General features: G+C 34.1%; 2 protein-coding genes across 2 annotated transcripts; both read right to left on the bottom strand.

Annotated features, from left to right (window-relative positions):
• Positions 1–12,014: 12,014 nt before the first annotated feature.
• LOC142519764 (uncharacterized) lies at positions 12,015–15,563 on the bottom strand. Its single transcript, XM_075622793.1, has 6 exons — positions 15,377–15,563; positions 15,003–15,226; positions 14,661–14,907; positions 14,026–14,265; positions 13,579–13,640; positions 12,015–12,194 (listed from the first exon to the last, which is right to left on the bottom strand). Exons 1-6 carry the CDS (start codon positions 15,561–15,563, stop codon positions 12,015–12,017), a joined length of 1,140 nt encoding a protein of 379 aa, XP_075478908.1.
• A 3,118-nt stretch (positions 15,564–18,681) lies between these two features.
• Positions 18,682–20,362, bottom strand: LOC142518137 (transcription factor bHLH148-like). Its single transcript, XM_075620833.1, has 3 exons — positions 20,195–20,362; positions 19,411–20,014; positions 18,682–18,931 (listed from the first exon to the last, which is right to left on the bottom strand). The coding sequence occupies exons 2-3, from the start codon at positions 19,981–19,983 to the stop codon at positions 18,815–18,817; spliced, it is 690 nt and encodes a 229-aa protein (XP_075476948.1). The 5' UTR covers positions 19,984–20,014; positions 20,195–20,362; the 3' UTR covers positions 18,682–18,814.
• Positions 20,363–22,471: the final 2,109 nt, after the last annotated feature.

The raw sequence follows: 22,471 nt of genomic DNA, 5'->3' as shown, positions 1-22,471 counted from the left end.
CCGTCTCACAAGAGACTTACTCACCAATCAAACACTAGTATAATATATATATATATATATATATCCATGTGTTTGTACTTTTCTGGTAAATTATTGATGTTCCCACTTGGGTAAAATAATCACTTCAATTAGATAAGATGATTAGACAAATGTCAAGTGGAGTAAGGTGATGGACAGGTCTAGTGATAGATATATCTCTTCTTAACTTTTTTGATTAACAAGCTATCATTTTTTATGGGTTCTTACTTCTTAACATTAACATCCAACCTAATCAATTATTGGAATGTCACCAGCAATTAAGTGTGTTTAGTTATACAAGTTTAAATTATTTACAATCTTGTTGAATTGCAAATTTTTTTGTTGTATATAAATTTTCAGACTAAAAAAGTACACGGGAAAGAAAAATGTTTCTAGGACCGATCATCTGCTATCATAACAAAATTATAGTTTGTGTTTTTCTAGCAGCGATGCAACTTAAATATTTTGAATTGTATACATATTAAACATCACGTCATAGTTGCTCGTCTGGTATACATGATTATTGCTCGTAACAATATACATCGCAATACTTGCTCAAACTTGAAAATAATCAAAATCACGTTGTAAGACTGACCTTGATATCAATCATACGATTGAAGATTTACGATTTTATTGGACGTTATAATTATTTATAATGATGGAAATTAAATATTTTATATCGTATGACCAAAATATAAGACCATACAATACTCATATTTTATCTCTATGATAAATCGTTATGTCCATATATTACAAGTATTTGACTATTGTTTTATTAATATTTTGCTAGCCCATTTAAGATAAATCAAAATCATATTGTTCCTAATGTTCCATTCATATTTTGGCGGTGGTTAAATACTTGAGGTTAAACGGTCTATTTTATGTTGGTTTTAATTCGTTGGGATCCACTTCCATATTGTTTAGATGTTATAATACAAATTGTTAGAGTAAAAAACTTAAAATTAGTCCAAAAATTATACCAGAGCCTCACATTAAGCGACGAGTGAACATGAGAGATTGTATATGTCTGGACATCGATGGATCAGGTTGTTAGACACATGCGTTCGGATAGAAGCATGTGTCACTGCTAGTGTTGTTCTATATTACTTTCGATATCAGTCTTGATATTTCTTTGTTGTTGGCACTGTTTCCAGGCAAGACTACTCATTAAAGATTTGATGCCTCATGGTTCACATAACCAAAAAGATCAAATACCGAAGCGTCAACAGCTTAATGCACAATAATTTTTCAGAAAATCACTCGTCTCAATACTATTTATTCATGTAAACTTGACCCAACACAAATAAATATTTAATATGAAATAAATATAGTTTGAGCGCGCGCGCGCACACACATATATATATATATACATACAAGTATTAACTTATATACTCAAAATTTTCACGCTATTTCTGTTGATAAAAATAAAAATATTCTAAAAAAACTAACAGATAAAATATGTGGAATGATTGAAAGTGGTGATACAACTCACAAGTGTTATTTAAGCAAAGTTGGGGCCCCTACAACAACTCTTATCTTATGCTTAATTACAGCTAATATTGATGTTGACAAAAACATTAATAAATTAGCTTTAACTCGAGGGAACAAAAAATCCATTTGAAATAGTTTTATTTGATGGCGACATGAATCCTGAAGGAAAATAATATTTCTGAATTTAATTGAAAAAATGTCTTGATTTAAATTATTTCCCTAACAATATATTTTTCTTGTTAATTTGATTTCATTAATATCTTGTGAGATTTTGCCTTTCTAAGATAATGAGATAACTAAGCAAATATATTTTAGATATGCTATTTATGATATGATTTTAAAGAGATATGGTATTAAGAGTTTATTTCTAATTAAACTCTTACTTTCCTTGTGCAATAGGTTTCTTTGTGGAGAAAAAGTCTACAGCTACAAATAAGAGATCAAGGAACTAAAAATTCTCTCTCTCTCTCTCTCTTGACATACAAACACACATATACGCACTTGTGCACGCCGTGAATATCGGAGAAGTAAAGTCATCAAGGATCGTGCTGTTTTGAAGAGTGGTGATCGCGTGTTGCCTTGAATGTGGGACATCTGCAGACAACATCTGTAACGAAGTTGGCTGAAGATCGTTTTGGTGGCTCCTCTTTTTGGCATCATGTTTTTGCTTTCTTAATTGATGTTTTAGTATTGTTGGTTGTTTTACAAAGCTTTTAATTTCTCAACGTGTTGAGGAAATTGATTTTAATCTTATCACTAGTGATAGGTTTTTGTAAACGATTTGTTTTTCTAATGATTAATTTTTGCCTTGAGGCACCGCACAAGTATTTATACTTGTGCGTATTTAATCTCGTCCATCTATTTATTTAAAGTGAATTTGTGTTACAAAATATAATATTCCGCTGCATGTTGTCGTAAATGTTGTAACATTTGACACAACACATAATTCTGATAAAATACAAATTTACGATTTTATACTACTATTGATATATTTATTCACATCTGTCGAGCATATGTTCTTACAAGTGGTATCAGAGCCTACTCTTGATATACTAAGTGTTGATTCTGATTTTTTTGTTTGACAGAAATATCAAATGGATCCATCACTCGCAAACACCGCACTCCGACCACCAGTCTTAGATTGAACCAATTACAGTCTATGGAAAGTCAAAATCCGGTTTCATATAAAATCAATAGACGAGAGAGCATGACAAAGAGTTCTAAGCGGTTGGTCTCCACCAAGGAGAATAGACGAAGATGTTGATAGTCTGTTAAAACCGGAAAGTGACTGGACTACTGATGAAGTGCAGATTTCAAATTACTACTCAAAGGCACTGAATGCCATTTTCTCTTCAGTTGATACGAACATGTTCGGACTTATTACTAATTGTGTCTCGGCCAAGTACGCATGAGACATTCTACAAAGACACTGTGAAGGTTCTGAGAGTGTGCGACGAACAAGACTGAGGATGGTCACTTCCAAGTTTGAGATGATGAGGATGGAAGAATCTGAGAATATACTGAAATATGATCGTCGCCTACAGGAAATTGCTAATGAGGCGTTCAGTCTTGGAGACCCCATATCCAATAAACGATTAGTTAGTAAGGTTCTTCGTTCTTTGCCCGAAAGATTCAACATAAAAATTTGTGCGATAGATGAAGCTAAGGACACAACGCAAATGGCTTTGGAAGACATTATCAGTTCACTTCGGACTTTTGAGATGAACATAGACATGCAGAAGAAGGATAAAAGGAAAACAATTGCATTCCAAGCTTCAAACGACACCTACAATGACATTCTTCAAATATCCCAAGAAGTCAATGAATCAGACCTTTGTGAGGACTTTATCTCCTTTATCACAAAGAAATTCGGGGATTACTTGAAAAGAATCAGAGATAAGAAGAAGGATGCACAACCCTCGAAATTTCCAAGTCTTCCCGCTCCTGAAAGACTACAGAGGTTTCCTGCCAAGCAACAATCTCAACCAAGGAATGAAGGCAGAGAACAATTTAACGCAAGGAAGTATGATTCAGTGCAGTGTAGAGAGTGCAAGGGGTTTGGACACTATGCAAATGAATGTGCCAACAGATTGCGAAAGAACAAAGGCTACAATGCATCTCTAAGCGATGAAGAATCTGATGAGGAGAAAAAATCCAATGATGAAGATAATCACACCTCCTTGACTGCATTATTGACAGAAAATCGCAGGCTACAGGTGAATCTTTTAGGTGTTGCCCTAGGTGTTGACACACCTGGCTGCAACATCTGCAAAAATTCAGTGTGTTTGAAATCTACTACTTCTGGAAATTCGAGGGCAGATGATGAATCGGAAGCTGATGATGAAGAGATGACTCTTGAGAGTGTTCAAAAGCTTTATGAAGAGTTGTTTGACGATTAGACCAAAAGAAACAAGCTTAACTCCACTCTTGTAAAAGAAAACACTGATCTAAAAGCCATGGTTGCCAAACTTGAAGTAATTTTGAGAAAAAAGGACTTAGAACTGGGTAAGACCAAAGAAGAACTTCAAAAGGTAACTGAAACCTTATCCAAGTTTAATTCGAGCACATCCAAGCTTGAATCCATACTTTCAAAGGGAAGAGATGACAAGAAGGGTTTAGGGTTCAAAGACAGTGTATATGAAACTGGTTAATCTTCAAAATCTACAGTTTTTGTGAAAGGAAAAACTGAAATATTCACACCGTCACAACCTACACCTTCAACCAAAAGCTCTCCACCGAAAAGACAATCCATTGCACTTGTTCTAAGAAAAGAAAACGCATGTATGTATGCATTACTGCTTTAAGCCTGGACATATCAGGCCATATTGTTTTAAACTCAGGGATGACCGCATGAACCAAAAGTCAAGCTGGATGTTGCCTCAAATGTCTCACAACACTTCCCGCAACACCTCCAAGAATCGACCTACAGTAAGACAGGTTTGGGTACCAAAGGTAAAAATTCACTGTAATGTTGTTTATACTTCATTAAAAACTAACACTGCATGTTATTGGTACTTTGATAGTGGAAGATCTCGCCATATGACAGGAATCACGAGAATATCTCATTGATTATGTTGATAAAAAGGTGGGAGAGTAACCTATGGAGGGGGAGCTAATGGAAAAATTGTTGGAAAGGGTACTTTGAATGTTGAAGGACTACCAAAGCTCCACAATATGCTTCATGTTGAAGGATTAAATTCACATTTGATAAGCATAAGCCAATTGTGTGACGATAATTTGCTTGTCAAGTTTGATAAACATACTTGTGAAGTTTTTGATGAAACTAACATGTGCATTATGACAGGTATAAGGTCTTCAGACAATTGCTATCAAATAGGTGAAGAAATTTCATGCAAACATGTGCAAATCACTGAACTCGACCTTTGGCATCAAAAACTTGGACATGCAAATTTCAAAACCTTGAAGAACTTGAGTATGTATGATGCAGTACGAGGTATGCCTAATCTTTCATCTGGAATACCACATGTGTGCGGAGATTGTCAAAAAGAAAAACAGACTCGCGTGTCACACCCAGTGTTGCCAACATCTGGGACAACACGCTGTCTGGAATTGCTACACTATGGATATTATGGGTCCTATGGAAGTGGAAAGCTTTGGAGGTAAGAAGTATTATTTTGTGTGTGTTGATGATTTCTCATGGTTTTCATAGGTAAGTTTCATTAGGGAGAAATCGGATACTGTGATAATTCGAGTGCAACTGATATTTCAAAAAATCCAGTACAACATTCTCAAACTAAACACATTGACATTAGACACCACTTTATTCGAGATTTAGTAGAAAAAAGATTGATTCGAATTGAATTTGTTGGTACAAACAACCAACTGACTGAAATATTCACAAAAGCATTAGACTTTGAGAGATTCTCCAACCTTAGAAAATCTCTTAGCATGTGTTCTGCCTGATCATTCATAGATGTTGTCTCAGATGTTACAACATCTCGGACAACATCTAACATGCATGAGCATTTTTAGGACTTAGTCATACTGCATCTGCATGCATACTGTTATATGAAGTGATATCATAATGTTGCATAATCTTCTGGTGCACTTACAATTTCTTGTTCTATCTAATATTAACACACTTGGATATGCTTAACAATCTGATTTAATCACAAAGTAGTTGACGGATGATCATGTACACCATGACTTTGTCCCATACGAAAAGTGACTTAAAAATGGAGTAAAAAGACAAATCAATTATGCATATTGCTCTGTATCAGAAGAAAAGATGGGAAAAAGCTACCTAAAAGAATCCAGTAAAGACTGCGCTTTTAGTATGGGAGCTACCTCTTCTGAGTTTAATACATGATGAAAAACATAAGAAGTTGGAAAAAGCTACCTATAAGAGTCCAATGAATACTGTTCTTCTAGTGTGGGAGCTACCACTTCTATGATCAGAAAGTTGATAAGTCTCTAAGTGTGCAAAAAAATCAAAATAAATTTTGAAATTGTGCATGTTGTCGGAAGATGTTGCCAACATTTGTGACAACACTTCATCTTTGTTTTCATATTTCTAATTCTGTTATTAGGCATACATAGGTTATGCATAAAAATAACATTGTAAATATTGTTGTGTCATGAGGACATGAGTATTTCAACAAAGAAAATTTGATGAAAAATCCAGATTTTATGAAAAATTGAATATGTGTGATCTTTGATGGTTCGGTGGTGTTAATTCGATATGGGTTTTAATTCTGAAAATTATTTTGAAAAGATATTTGACGCAATTATCTCGGTAGTCTTGGGAGACCTTAAAGGCTAAAATTTTCACAATAAATCTTTTTACTGTTAGGATCTTAGAGATTGATTGATTAAACCCTGATTTTGTTACCGTTGTGGTGATTGTGCTTGCTTATCTTTTAATCCGCACTCTTTTTCTTCTAAATTCACGTTACCCGCATTATTATCTTTCTAAGCAATTTCTTTCGTCTCTCTGCATTTGTCTTGTCTTTCCTCCCTTACTTGAAATTCAATTCATAATCAATGACATGCAATGGTTATGGCCAACTTGAAGAGTCAAAAAGCTGAAATTCCGTCTGTTGATGTTGCTTACCGAGAGTCTGACAGTTCTACTGATGAGTTTGTTGAGCAATAGGACACTTTTGAAGAAAGTGAGTCTGTTGAGCAGGATGTTGCTGGAGATGTTCCCACATTGCGGACAACACAGACCTTAGTTACTATGACTTGGGCACAACCTTCAATAATAAGTTCTTTAGTGAAGCAGCTGGTGCTCAGTGGGCTTTGTATGATTATAGAGAATTTCTGGAGGAAAAGAACGTGGATTCAAATGCCTTTAATAGGCAAAATCTGGTGTCTTTTCTCAAGCACTACCAGCTTTACTCGACTGTTTCTGCTGTCACTCCTTATTGTCGCACGCTTGTACTTGAATTTTATACAAATTTATCACCCGGCGTTGGTGATGAACGATCTGGTTTTCCAGACGGTTCTTCAAAATGCCGAGGGTGGCCTCAAGGCCTCAAAATTTCCGTTTCTATCTCTGATCTACGGCATTCTGGCTTCTCAAGGATTTGTCTGTGACATTGCTGAGCCTCTTTCTGATACCAGTGAATTATTAAAGATAGCTCATGTTCTTTTTTCAAGGGCAATAGGAAAATTGATCTGCCATGGTGCGCTGACCGTGTTGCACCAAGTGTTATGACTGATGTTGCCCCTAAGACTGCACAACATGTTGCGCCTCCGTTCTCCACATCTAATTTTGTTCAGTTTGCTCCTTCCGTCCTTCAAGCTCAAATTAATTTTGCTCTAAAGGAGATTGTACGTGCTAAAGACTTGATCGCCAATTATGAAGATCAAGTGGCTCATTACCGGATACTCCTGGATGTTGGTGTCCATTCTGGACAAAAAAGGGGAGGAGATGAAGCTCAAACAACCACCCAGGAAGGATCACTTGAAACTCTTTATGCTATGATGCTTTGTTTTGAAAACTTTCTCATGTTAATGCTTTTACTGTTTTTGCTGAGTCTGTTATTAGTTAGTTTTGTTTCCCTGAAATGATTTTGTTGCTCTGTTCTAATGACCTAAATTTTCTCCTGTAGGTGTTGTCTCAAGTATTGTCAACACAACTAACAATACATGTGCTAATTTTGTTTTATTCAGGGGGAGAAAAATTATCTAACTCAGGGGGAGATGATTTGAGCTAAACAAGGATAAATGAGTTTGATCTCATTTTGTCCAAGAAAGTCAAAAAGGGGGAGATTGAAGGGAAATAATATTTCCGAATTTAATTGATAAAATGTCTTGATTTAAGTTATTTCCCTGACAATATATTTTCCTTGTTAATTTGATTTCATATAATATCTTGTGAGATTTTGCCTTTCTAAGATAATGAGATAATTAAGCAAATATATTTTAGATATGCTATTTATGATAATGATTTTAAAGAGATATGGTATTAAGAAATTATTTCTAATTAAAATCTTACTTTCCTTGTGCAGTAGGTTTCCTTGTGGAGAAAAAGTCTACAACTACAAATAAGAGATCAAGGAACTAAAAATTCTCTAACTCTCTCTTGACATACAAACACACATATACGCACTTGTGCACGCCGTGAATATCAGAGAAGTAAGTCATCAAGGATCGTGCTGTTTTGAAGAGTGGTGATCGCGTGTTGCCTTGAATGTTGGGAACATCTGCATACAACATCCGTAACGAAGTTGGCTGAAGATCGTTTTCGTGACTCCTCTTTTTGGCATCATGTTTTTGCTTTCTTAATTGATGTTTTAGTATTGTTGGTTGTTTTAGAAAGCTTTTATTTTCTCAACGTGTTGAGAAAATTGATTTTAGTCTTAATCACTAGTGATAGGTTTTTGTAAACGATTCGTTTTTCTAATGATTAATTTTTGCCCTGAGGCACCGCACAAGTATTTATACTTACTTGTGCATATTTAATCTCGTCCATCTATTTATTTAAAGTGAATGTGTGTTACAAAATATAATATTCCGCTGCATGTTGTCGTAAATGTTGTAACATTTGACACAACACCTAATTCTGATAAAACACAAATTTACGATTTTATACTACTGTTGATATATTTATTCACATCTGTCAAGCATAAGTTCTTACAAATCCCCCATAAGGAATTTGGCTTGAATTCAATTTGGAAATAATTTAAATGACGCGAACACTAAAAAAATTATGCAGAAATTGAAAACCTTACCGATCGGATATTTCACTTGGTGTTTCTTGAAGAAGGAAGCTTGAATATTTTACTCCTAATTCTCAAATATTTCTCATCTTAGGATCGAAGTTTAAATTTTGAGATGATGAATAAATTTAGTCAAAAAATATTTCAGGTTGGATTAGCAACACTTAAATTTGATTCTTGTTAGTAATGTTTTCAGCAAATTAATTAGTTGACCTGTTCGGAAGTAGGCTTGCTGAAAATGGTTGAACAAATACTCAAAAAAATGGGTGAGGAATGTTGAGTAAAATGCAATAGTAAACTGAATGCGAAATTGTTTCTGGATATTCGGAGATTTCAATATTCTTACTTCACCCATTCTTCCTCATGGAAGGCTTGCACTAAAAGATTTTGGTAATTACAAGCAGTTTGAAATCACCAACTTCAGCAGGACTTAAAACAATGCTTGACTGAAACTCTCAGTAAAACTCTGATTTAAAGAATTTGAGAAGTAAGACTTCTTACTTTCAATTACAAATAGTACTGAAAATTTTTAAACACGAAAGGGATCCTTGAACTGATATGATAATTAATTATCTGGGTGTAATGACTTTCGGTTGAGCTTTAAAATCATTATCGAGAGATTATCGATTTACTTTGTATGATTGAGAGTCAGAACCATATCTCGATTCAAGACATCTGATTTATTTATACCTTCAATTGTCAATGGTAACATGTTCCAAATATATTCGTTCATTACTGTGGATGTCATTTTTTCCATATCGCCGTCCTTTCTGATATGTTCAAAGTTCCGACTGTAGCTCTGAGTCTTAATCACTGATCGGTGAAAAAGAAAAGTTTAAAAAGTTGACTTTGATCCTTAATCACTAATCAGACTGATTTAATAGAAAATGAAAAGATTTTATCCTAAATGATAGATATTTGGTGGATCAGTCAACTCATAATCAGTTTAGCTCACGATATCCTTCATACTGATTTATTAGTTATGTTATTAATCAGTTAGATTACTGAGTTCATTGTACCTCTAGAATTCAGTTTGGTTCCAGTCGTCAAAACTAAAACATTCCAACAATTTCTCTCTTTTGATGTTTGAGAATATAATGGAAAAATACTGAATTCATTTATTTTTAACAGTACGTACAACTAAGCTAATTGAATAACCAAGTAATCTAATTTGTAATGGTTATATTTTAAACTGACTGGTAGATTTCTCATGTGGTTCAATAGATGAACTAGGCTGACTTTAACTAATTGGCTTCTTCTCTTTCCTTTTTTTTTCAAGTACCAGATCGTGGCTTCAAGTAAGTGAATATGGAAGCTAACTAAGAGCTAACACCATCAATTTTTCCTTTAAAATTTTCCTAAACGTCTTCTATCTTGGTGCGAAGCTGGAAGTTGTTGGCTTGGGTTTGCCCACCAAGATAAGTAGCAGTTGCTGTTTGTGTCTTTTTTTTTTTTTTTATCTATTTCAGTGGACTAAATATATCAATCATACTTCTAGATAGTTCTTACACATCTTTAAGCATCTTATATTTGAACGTTTATAAGGCTTATTCTATATTTATATTGTTTCTTTTAAGGATTGTGATAGAAGAGGAGATAGAAATGAGGCTAGTGTTGATCTGATCTTAAGTCGTTCCATCAGTTAGGTCTAGATTGGGAGAAGATGAATATACTGGATGTATCTCTTTGGAAAATGGACCCACAAATTGAAGAGCTAGACTGGTAGAAGGTCATGCTTGATCAATCGAGAAGATTTCTGAATCAGCCGGTTATTCTACAGTCTAACTAACTTGTTTTGATGACACTGGATCATTGTGATCAGTCATTGCCACTTCAACTATCTCTTGAAAAAGCTCTCGAACAAAAGCAGTTTCAGCTGATTCTAACAACAAAATATCCTCAAATGATGTGACATCTTCAGTGGGGTAAAATGAAATAGTTTTCTTATTTGGTGAAGGGGCAAGAAGTGTACTGAGCGGGAAATCATCCTCATCATCTTCAATGTTCTGTTGTGCAATGGATTGCACAACACATTAGATAAAGTAAAGGTTCTCATAGATAGGGAGGGAGGAAAAACTTACTGGTCGGGCTGTTGTGTTCTTTTGGAATCAATTTCAATGGGCCTCTTAGATACAGATTGAACTGAAGATCCACGCACTTCCTGCTTCTAGGAATTCATTAGTTCAAAAAGTTTGTGATCGTTTTGCCATAATTTGATCTTCATCGGCAGGGAGACCAGGTCCATATCTAGTTGATTGATCACAGTTACATCATCAAAAGCAGTTGGGTAAGATGGGTCATAGTTAGATCTATGTTCAGCACAAACTATAGTCAGCTTTTGATTCTTGAGAAGATCCAGAAGATAATCTCATCACTGAAGAGCTTCAGTGATGACTACAGTCTCGACTTGACGCCGAGCTGATTACTCAAAGGCTATAAAATTTTAAGTACTTCATTTTTCTTCAGTTTATATGCAAGGAATATTGTCCTAAATTGTACCGACTAATCAAATAATTCAATGTTTTCTTTAGCAAATGCATTAACTTTATCCATCAATAAATTGTTCTATCCGAGTCTGGACAGTTGATATAGATTCTGAGATAGGAACTTAAGCCATCTGAGCTTTTCCTTTCCTTGAAGCTTAGGAGAAGGTAGAAACCAATCCTCATCTAGTGGACTGAGTGAAGTCTCTAATGATTACTCTTGTCGTTGGTCTAGGAGGAGGAAGAGCCAATGACATATTGATTTTTCTGAGAGGGGCTGCCACAACTATCAGTTTTAGTTTTTCAGTTGGCTGATCAGAATCCTCAGCCACTTGTATCTGAGCTAAAGAAATTGCCTTAATTGGTGCAGGCACTGGTCTATTTTTTCCGTTCTAGCATTTTTCGGAATATGCGAAGGAGTTGTGACCTCAGAGTCACTGGCTTGTAGAATCAATTTCCTCTTAGGATTCAGTCTAGTTATCCCGCTGCACTTTTTATCAACTGGTTTCCTTTTAGTAATCAGATCCTTTCCAATCTCTTTATTGATGACTATAATCCCAGCAGAGGTGACATGCAAAGATTGTCTTTTAGGTCTGAGAGAGAGAATGTTTGGTGCAGTTTGAGCTTTGAACTTGTGCAGAGTTACTGAGTTACTCAGTGAGGCTCCTGAGTCTTCAAACATTCTGCTCAAGAGGATGACAAAACCAATTGATTGCTTCTCATTAAGAATCATTGACTTGAGAATTTGGAATATAATAATTGGCCAGTTGATTTTGAGTCTTTTGTCAATGAATGTCATAAATAAAAACATCTCTATAGTATAGGCATCAAACGATCATGCCTTTGCTAGAATAGGCTTAGCCACAATGTCAGCCAACAGTTGATATTCCAACTTTGTCTCTTTCTTTTTATCGAATGTTTTGATGCTCTCGCCAGATGCAGAGAACTTCAGCTTAATTTCCTCAACTGCTTGATGAGGAACTAGAGAAAAATCAGTTAGCCCTTCAGAAGGCAACTGAAAAAGTGCAGATAAATAATCCTCATCGATTAACAGACTATCCTCTCCCAGAAGCATCAAAATTTTCCCATATTTAGTTACTAAACTGCTGGCATAGAAATTCTTAAGTTCTTCCACGTAGATGTCCAAAGAAGAACCGAGGAATGTTCGGAGTTTAGATTACTCAACATTTTCGAAAGCTTGAGTTACAACATCTTCCATGGAGTAAATCGATTGAAATCGACTGCAAGTGCGTTCATGATATAGGAAGGAGTTTCTCGAATGACCATATATGAAATATGTTCTTAAGGTAGAAATTAGGTGATTTTCGAGATGAAATAAAATATATAACTGCTTGAAGAATACTAAGAAGATAGAGATAACTAAATGTGTTATGGATTTGAAGTATATATCATGTGCGATTTTAAATCTGATAACAGACTTGGAAACGTGTCACGATATTTAATGAAAATTTTGAATCGATATCAAGTGCGTGACAAAAAATTATTAAGTCGCGTAATATTGTGATAAACAACATTTAATGACGCATTATGAAACTATTAAATGATAGAATCAGTTTGGATAAAAACATTTTTAGTACGCTGATTGTGAGCTTGACTGAAGACTAAAAATCCATAGGCTAACTGGCAGATATTTAATAAGTAGAGTTCTATGATTCAGTATTCCCCTAAATTCATGCATTAAGATAAGTCAATAAGTCCTAAAATGTTTCTGAAACAAGAAAGCTTATTCTCGGATATTGGTTTGGTGAAGATGTTTGCTGTTTGTTGTTCAGTTGATACGTATTCCAATCTAAAATCATTTATATGATCCCGAATAAAATGATGACGAATGTCAATGTGCTTAGTTCACGAGTGTAAAACCGGATTGTATGTAATGACTATTGCATTTATATTATCACAGAAGATATGTGATTATTTGGCATCGATTTCATAATCTTTCAATTGTTCGTTGAATCCATAGTATTTGAGCACAACTCTCAGAAGCTAGGTATTCAGCTTCTACAGTAGGTGTGACAATTGATGTTTGCTTCTTACTGAATCAAGAAATCAATTAGTTTCCAAGAAATTGACATGATCTGCTCGTACTTTTCCTGTCAAACTTACACCCTACATAATATGCTCGTACTTTTCCTGTCAAACTTACACCCTACATAATCTGCATGAGAATATCCAAATAAATTGAACAATGAGTATTTATCATATCATAACCCAACTTCTTGAGTTCTTTTAAAATATTTAAAAATTCCTTTAGCCTGCTGAATAATGTGAATGTTTTGGGTCAGACTGAAAACTTACACACATAAAAATCGCAGATATGATATCTGGTCGACTGCAGTTAAGCATAATAATGAGTCTATCAACCCTCGATACAATCTTACCTCAATTGATATCTCTCCTTCATCTTTATCAAACTTAGCTGATGAGCTCATGGGGGTTGCAGCTGCTAAACAGAATTCCATACCGAATTTTTTAAGTAGTTATTTGGTGTACTTTGTGTGATTGACAAAGATTCCAATAGCCAATTGCTTAACTTGCAGTCTTAAGAAGAAATTAAGTTCACTCATCAAGCTCATTTCGAACTTTTTCTGCATCAGTTTAGCAAACTTTTCACATATTTTGCGGTAAGTTGATCAAAATATGATCATCAACATAAATTTGCATTAATAAGGTATGATCATCTTTGTGAATTAAACAGATTATTATCAATAATGCCTATAGCCACGCTCTTGGACCCTGTTTTAAACCACATAAAAAGCTTTATTTAATCAATAGACATGATCATGAAATAAATGGTTGATAAAACCTGGTGGTTGTTCAACGTAGACCTCTTTTTTGCAGTTTTTCGTTTAAGAATTCACTCTTTACTTCCATTTGATAGGCTTTGAAATTCTTGTAAGAAGCATAGGCAAGTAACATTCGAATTACTTCCAGTCTAGCTATTGGTACATATGTTTCATCATACTCGATTACTTCTTCTAGCCTGAATCCTTGGGCAACTAGACTTTCTTTGTTTCTGACTACTGTTTCATCTTCATTTAGCTTGTTCTTGTACACCCATCTGTTGCCTATAATAGATTGGTGAGAAGGTCTTGGAACTAAGTATTAGACATGATTTTTAGTAAAGTGATTGAGCTCTTTTTGCATAGCATCAATCTAGTTGCTATTAGTTAGAGCTTTGTCAAATTTTTTAGATTCAATATGAGAAATAAATGCATCATTAAAAATTGATTGATTATTTGCCCTTGGGTTTTTATAAGGGAATTTGGATTATATATTACCGAGCCAGGTTTATTATTCTTGTTCCATCTGTATAATGGTTCAACAATAATGTTCTGTGGAACTGAATCAATTGAATTGAGTTCAGTTTGGTTCTGCTCAGTTGAGTTTATATCAGTTTGGTTGGTATTAGTTGGGATTCTATTGGATCTTTGTGCATCTACGAACTGGTCGACTGTAGTACCATTTTGTTCGACTGATTGATCAATCAACTCAGGTTCTGGAATTTGAGGAGTTCTTTTATATACTTCATCTTCATTTTCATTCTCTAGATTTATTTCTTCAGATCGATTGATTAGTTTGGTTTGATCAGTTGACACTATTTCATCAAATATAATATGTGCAAATTCTTCAACATTCAAATTTCTTTTATTAAATACTCGTGAAACTTTACTAAGTAAAGAATATCCAAGAAATATACCTTCATCTGCCTTAGCATCAGAAGCAGTTCTATGATTTTTATCATTGTTTTGGATAAAACATTTGTAACCAAAATTTTTGAAGTAAGATATAATGGGTTGCTTACCATGCTAGATCTCATAAGGTGTTTTACATATTTGTTGTTAACCATTGATCTGTTCTGAGTATAGCTTTCAATTTTTACTGCTTCACCCAAAAATCTTTGAGAAATTTCAAAATCAACGAGCATTGTTCTAGTATCTTCTTTAAGAATCTTATTTATTCTCTCAACAGCTCCATAATGCTGAGGTGTTCTAGCTACTGAAAACTCATGTATGATTCCATGATTTTCTAGAAAAAATAGACAATGTTTGGTTGACGAATTCAGTTCCTCTGTCGGATCTAATTTTTTCAATTCTCTTTGATTTTTTACTTAAAAGTCTTTTGAAAATTTTGATTAGTTGAGCGCCAGTTTATTTGAAAAAGATTACCCAAGTGAACCTTGTGAAATTGTGAAATCATCAACGATGACTAGAGTGTAATTCATTCTCCTTAAGCTCATAACTGAAATAGGACCAAACAAGTCCATGTTTAGAACTTCTATGCTTCTGGTTGATGAATTACACCCTTTTTTTAAAAGATGACCTAACTTGCTTTCTAAACTGATAAGCTGAACATATTCTGTCATTGTAAACCTAGTAACCAAATCACTCTTGCTCAGATCTTCAATGACTCTGAAATTTAATGACTTAACATCTTATGTTATAAATAGTTTTTGGTAAGTTGGAAGCAATAAAGCACACTGGTTTACTAGGTTGAGTGGTCCAACTATTTTTGATGTAACACTACACATGTCACATGTCATTATAATGCATCCATACTTATCTTTGACTGGTACAGACTTGTTTACTAAATCCAACTGAATAAATGCTGATAAAATTATATTTAAAATTTTCAACAAGTAATATCTTTTTAATGATAATGTTACCATAAATAAGCTTACCCTTACCAAAAATTATACCTTGAGAAACATCTCCAAATGTGATCTTGGGTCCAGCAAACTGATTTAGTTTTGATAGTAGTTTGGCTTCACTAGTCATGTGTTTGAGCATCCACTGTCCAAGTACCAAACCGAATCATTGATTAGTTCAGTTAATGTGCCCTACAATCACAAATTAAGAATAACTCTTTGTACCATACTTAGGTCATAGACGGGATCTGTCCTTTTGGAACCCAAACTTGGATCAGTTTAACTGATCGACCACTTGTTGTGTTTCAAATAGATTGTGTGTGTTCATGTGTGTGGTGTGTTCTGTGTGCAGTAGAAATCATATGTTGTTTACCTTTTCCGACTTTATTGTTTAGCCTATATCGTTTCTGAACTGGCCTGATATTAATGTATAAGTTAGACTTGCCTTTCATTGAGTTTTGCTTGGCTAGACTGGTTTGAATGGGGTTCCAGTTTGATTTAGCATTAGAACTCTCATGTATATAACCAACACCAATATTTCTACCTTTGCTCATATCTTCAATATGCTTGGAAACTTGATGAATATGTTCTTGAAATTCATGAACCATACTGGATATTACAAAGTGAATACATTTCCCTTTGCGCATTTAATTTTTGTTGAGTACTTTTCTCAGGAATGCTGTCCTTGTTGCTAAAATCGAGACTGATTTTGTATCCAACAGGTTTCTGCAATGCAAATTAAGATAAATGAGGACTTATTTCAGGATGAAACTAGTTTAGTTAGCTTCATATTATTAGATTTAACTTTCTAGTTTTCATAATGTATTATCTCATTCTAAATTTTCAGCTTAGTAGTATTTGCTTTCAAACTTAACATTTCACTAGATTGTTCCCAGTCAGTTTTAGTTCTATTGTCTGGCATGTCACTTTGCTTAATTTTAATTTCCTCGAATGATTGAGAAAGTCCTTGGTACTCATCGACCATGTCATAAAATGCGTTAACAAGGTCCTCTCGTGTAAAGTCGGTTAAGCTAAAGTCAAATACATGCTTATTGGTAGATTCCATAATTTAAGTAGCACCTTCAGCGATGGCTATAGCTATATTTGCTTTCAATATCTTTGTTGTTCCATCAATGATGACGAACCACACATCATCATCTTGAGCAGCTAATAGAGTTTGCATCCTGATCTTCTAATCATCAAAATCTTCTTTAGAGAAGATTGTAATTTTACTGAATAATTCCATAAAGATATTTTGTTAAGGTACAAGAATGAACTGCTTTTATACCATTTGTTAGGATCAAAACTAGAATTTAGAGGGATTGAATAAATTTAACCAAAAAATATTTCGGTTGAGGTAGCAACACTGAAATTTTATTCTTGTTAGTAAGGTTTTTAGCAAGTCAATCAGTTGACCTGTGCGGAATAAGCTTGCCAAATATGGTTGAACAAATAACTCAATAAAACTGGGCGAGAAATGTTGAGTAAAATGCAATAGTAAACTGTATGTGAAATTGGTTCTGAATGTTTGGAGATTTCAATACTCCTATGTCACCCCTAATTTCTCACAAAAGGCTTGTACTAAAAAACTTTGATAATTACAAGCACTTTGAAATCACTCAGTTCAACAGAAATTAAATACTGCTTGCCTGAAACTTTCAATAAAATCCGATTTAAAGAATTTGAGAAGTAAGAATTTTACTTTCAATTACAAATAGTATTGAAAATTTCAAGCACGAAATTGATCATTTAACTGATCTGATAATGAATTATCTGGGTGTGCTAACTTTCGGTTGGGCTTTAAAATCTTTATCGATATACTATCAGTTTACTTTGTATGATTGAGAGTCGGAACCGTATCTTGATTCAAGTCAACTGATTTATTTATACTTTCAATTGGCAACGTTAACATGTTCCAAATATTCGTTCATGATTGTGGATGTCCTTGTTGCTAAGTCGTAGTCTTTTATGATATGTTCAGAATTCTGACTGCAGCTCTGAACCTTAATCACTAATCGGTGAAAAACAGAAAGCTTAAACAACTGACTCTGATCCTTAATCATTGATCGGGAAAGTGAAAGATTTTATCCTGAATGATAGATATTCGGTGGATCTAAATCATTCGACTCAGAATCATTTTAGCTCACGGTATCTTCATATTGATTTATCAATTAGGTTATCAATCAGATGGACTACTAAATCCAGTTTACCTTTAGTATTCAATTTGGTTCTCATTACCAAAACTAAAATATTCCAACATCCCCTATCCTCTATTGAACGTAGTTCATCGGAAAAAAAAAGAAGAAGAGGTGAATGTATGCTAAAAGCTATTTCAGCTGAATTTCATTCGGTGCATCATAGAAAAGTACGTTTTTTTTTAACGATTTTCCCATCTAATTGTAATTATAAATCGATATATTCGATGTTTTACGTTGATGGTAACGATATTTAAATTTAAAACTGTGCAAGGGAGACTTCGATTATGGTATCATATGGGAAACCTGCAACCAATCGTTTTTTCGATTTTGGTCCAAAGCTGAGCTAGTTTTTTGAACTTATCGAAACAAAATTCAATTTTTAATTGCAAACGTAAAATTTCTTATAAAACTCTGGCAAAACAAATAATAAAAAGTTGCACACTTGACACTTGTACTATCAAATAAACTGCTACAAAAACTTGTTAAATTCTTCTTTTTTTTTTTTTTTTTGGATTTGCGTTTACCATATCATCATATATTTGCATTTCGACCATATATCAAATAAATGTCTAGAATTACAAAGATCGAAAACACCTCTCTCTTTTTTATTTTTAAAGATAATTGTAAGAGTGGAGACGGAATGTAAAAGTGATAATATACACATTAAGATATGAAAATAGAAATGTTAAAAATGACATGTGTACTGCCATATTAAATCAGTTCCCAAAAAAAAAAAAAACAGAAGAAAAAATATTTATAAAAAAAAACATATCAATTAGTGGGAGGGTGGCTTGAGGAGGGATGGCTATGCCCATCGCTGGAGGAAGATGAACCAGAACCAGTTCCAGAAACAGAAAGCAACTCTGCTAAAGCCGTCATTGCTCGTACCTAGCAAATAATAGCATCTGGATGAAACTAATTTACCGAAATTTAAATCGATTTTTGGTTACGGTTTCAAAATCTGAATCAGAACCATGTGAATCGTAATGGGAAACGTAAATTAATTTTAGACTTTAAAATTTTGTAGTATACTTAATATGTGTAATTAAACTATAAATTTTTAAATTTGATCCATTATTTATTTATTTATAGTTATATATTTTACAATATTATGTAATTTAATTATCAAATAATTAACTTTAAAACTTTCACGTTATAGTCCAATGTTTTTTTCTCGCTAAATTTTAGAAAAATAAATATCAATTCAAATCATAACCAAATCAGAAACCAAAAGCAGAACCAAAATCGTTTTGGATCGATTTAGTTTTATCGGAAATGTGGATTACTAATAACATATACTATAATAATAAATATTAAATTAAAGAAAGAGTAAATATCAAGTTAAATAAAAATGCAGGTCCGCGTACCTGCATTTCAAGCGCCGCGATGTAATCGGTAGCCTCCTCCAACACCACGGGCAGCGGTTGTTGCCGGCAACCGGGAACCAGGCGGCTCAAAACGCGCGTCTTGCGTTGAACAGCAGGTAAACTCTTGGTTTTCAGGCGCAAGATCCTGACCTTCGATTTCTTCGTCGACCGGCTATTGCCACGGGTGACGGCGGTGATGACCGATTGCTGCCGCTTCGCGATGTTATGCTTTTCCATGAACTTTATTTTCAGCCGGTTCGTGAGCATGGCCCGGCTCCACCTCGTTCGGCCTTTGGCTGTGGCGGCCAGGACTTTGTCCGCGGCTTCTCGCACGCGCCTCGGAGCGGATTTTTGAGCCGGCGAGCAGTTGCCTTCGCGGACTTGCCGCAGCGCCTGTAGAAGTTTCGAGGAGTAGATTTGCTGCTGAGCGTCTGATTTCCATTGAATAGGCGGATTTTGCTGCTGAGAGATATTGCCGAGGCTCTCTTCCCTTTGAATTTTGTTCTTCCTCCTCCTGGTGGCTGATCTGTCGGGATTCACAGCTGGATTTGGCGATAGCAGAGACGAAGGCATCTTCTGTCGCTTTCTATTATTCAATCTTCAGCTGATAATTTGATTCAATGAGATAAAATTCAGAATTCCTTGTAAGAATCAAATCAACACCTTCAAAACCCCATTACCAATAAGAATTAACGATAAATAACGATTGACGCCACCAAATCATCCAGCGATTGAAAAAGCAAACAATTAACAACCAGATTCAAATTCACGTGATAATCATCACCTGAAGACGCTTGAGATAATCTTCCAGTCAAATTCCGATCAATAGAGGGGGAATTCCATTCAGAGAGTAATTCGCCTTGTTCTCAAAATGTTTGTTGCGGTGTGTAGGCGACACAGGTTTAAAGGGGAAGGATAATGGGTGAATGGGATTAGTGTTGTTACTTTGTATGAGTTGAGTAGTCTAGATTATTTCATGAATCTTTATACGTGAGACGTGTCAATCCTACCGATATTCACATTGAAAATAATACACTTAGCATAAAAAGTAATATTTTTCATGGATGATCCAAATAAGAGATCTGTATCACAAAATACGACCTGTGAGACTGTCTCACACAAGTTTTTATCTATGAGTTGATATCTTTTGAGATGGTTTTACGGATCAATATTTGTGAGATTAGTCAATTTTATTTATATGTACTAGAAAAATAATATTATTTTTTTATGAATTGAGTCTAGTCAAAAATCCGTGTTTTAAAATTAAACTATGAGACGATCGATCTCACAAGATTTTTTGTACTTTATAATTTGGTCTGATTTTATAATTAAATAGGATAATTTTTTTTTATAATCTAGAAATAATCTTAGGAGTTTAAAATGTTGAAGTTCGATTTTTTGGAGAATGAGTGAATTATTATTATTTTTGGATAACAGCGTCATTAATTCAAGAAAAAAATTGTTCACTAACTTATAGGCTGTGACATTATCTGGATTTACGCTTTAAGGGGAAAGATCACCGTTGTGGATTAGTTCGCTGAAATTCGGATACCCTGAGTTTTTTTTAAAAAAATTGGTTAATAATTTTATATATTTTTTAATCTATACCGATAGCTTGTTGATTAGAGTACATAAGTTTATAAACTCATGTCCAATTTTAATGATGAGAATTATAAACTATGTTATGTTTTAATGATGAGAAAATTATTCAGTTACTGATCGGCTCTTCAATATGTTTTTATTAGGATTAAGAGATTGATTTAGAAAGAGTGAATAAACAATCTAAAATATGCAAGTAAATTCAGTTAGGTTAGCAACACTGAATTGTAATTCTCGATCAGTTGGGTAACAAAAAACCAGTATTTGGATACTGCGTGGAAAAAGAATTACTGAAACGATTTGAACACAGAAAATGACTAAGTGAAACAACAATTTGGTTATCAAACTGAGAGTAAATAAAGATAACCGAAATAGCACAATTTATATTTATAGACTTCAATTCCAACAGCTGGTTTTTTGAATCAGATAGTAATTTCAAAACATAAACGTCTTTGTATCATGTGATCGTCCTTTCTGAAAGATAGTATAATTTTTGTAGTGTGCATGAAATCTGACATTTAATGGAATGAAAAGATGTTGTGAAGATTTTAACCGATAAATCAATAGGGCTCTGATCCTTAACAAAAAATGTCTGAAAATCTTCAGAGAATATCCGTCAAATAGTCTGCCTAATTCAATAAGATGATTTGATCAGTGATATTTGAATTAGTAGCCCTTAATCAGTGATTTTCCATTAGTATCGCTTTAATAACGGTTAAGCTTTGAAGACTAGTTCTGCTTTGTGATCAGTTCGACTTGAGAAACATCAACATATAGATAATAAGTTTCTCTTGTAAATTCAGTTTGGATAGTTTTTATTAAAATATAATCTGCAATCAGTAGTCTTTTATTAAATCACCAAAATTAAATTGATCCAATAATTTTCTCCTTTTAGGTGATTGACAAATTATGCGTAAAACTGGAAGAATGAATTCATATATAACTTCAAATAATAAAACATATAAAAGACATTTTGATCGAAGCACCATCTATTGTGATGTTCTTTGTAACTCCTCGAGGGCTTTCTGGAATTAGTTGACTTGAAAGCTTTTTTCTTACGAGAGAATTCTTCATAATGACTAGATTCAAACTTATTTTGGCCCACTTCCCTTTTTTTGTTAATACCATCGAGGGATTTAAGAATTTGAAGCACTTCAGCTAGCTGAGAACTTATTCCATCCATTTTTCAGGTAAGCTGAGAGTTCACCTTGTCAATCATGGAGTTTAACTGAAAATTATTGACTTTAATTTGTCCACCAAGGTTAGTGTTGGCAGTAGCTTGTGTTTTATTGATGTATTCCACTTGCGTGAAAAGGCCGAGCACATGCTTAGACACATTAGAAAAATCCTTGAGCATTTTATGTCTGAAATTCTCAACATTATATGAAGTGATCACTTGACTTCGTTTCAAGACTGTCAAAATGGATGTAATCAAAGTCAAGTTGGCGTTGATTCTAACAAA

The sequence above is a fragment of the Primulina tabacum genome, chromosome 11 (assembly GCF_025594145.1).
Source record: "Primulina tabacum isolate GXHZ01 chromosome 11, ASM2559414v2, whole genome shotgun sequence".
Lineage (NCBI taxonomy): Eukaryota > Viridiplantae > Streptophyta > Magnoliopsida > Lamiales > Gesneriaceae > Primulina > Primulina tabacum.
This window is presented reverse-complemented; position numbering and strand designations above follow the sequence as displayed.

Coding starts and splice junctions, on each gene's coding strand:
- LOC142519764 (XM_075622793.1), bottom strand. CDS start 15,563: ATGACAGAATATGTTCAGCTTATCAGTTTAGAAAGCAAGTTAGGTCAT. Junction 14,266..14,660: donor TCAATCAGTCGAACAAAATG/GTACTACAGTCG, acceptor AATCTATTATAG/GCAACAGATGGGTGTACAAG. Junction 12,195..13,578: donor AAGGAGAGATATCAATTGAG/GTAAGATTGTAT, acceptor GCACTTTTTCAG/TTGCCTTCTGAAGGGCTAAC.
- LOC142518137 (XM_075620833.1), bottom strand. CDS start 19,983: ATGCCTTCGTCTCTGCTATCGCCAAATCCAGCTGTGAATCCCGACAGA. Junction 18,932..19,410: donor TCGCGGCGCTTGAAATGCAG/GTACGCGGACCT, acceptor ATTATTTGCTAG/GTACGAGCAATGACGGCTTT.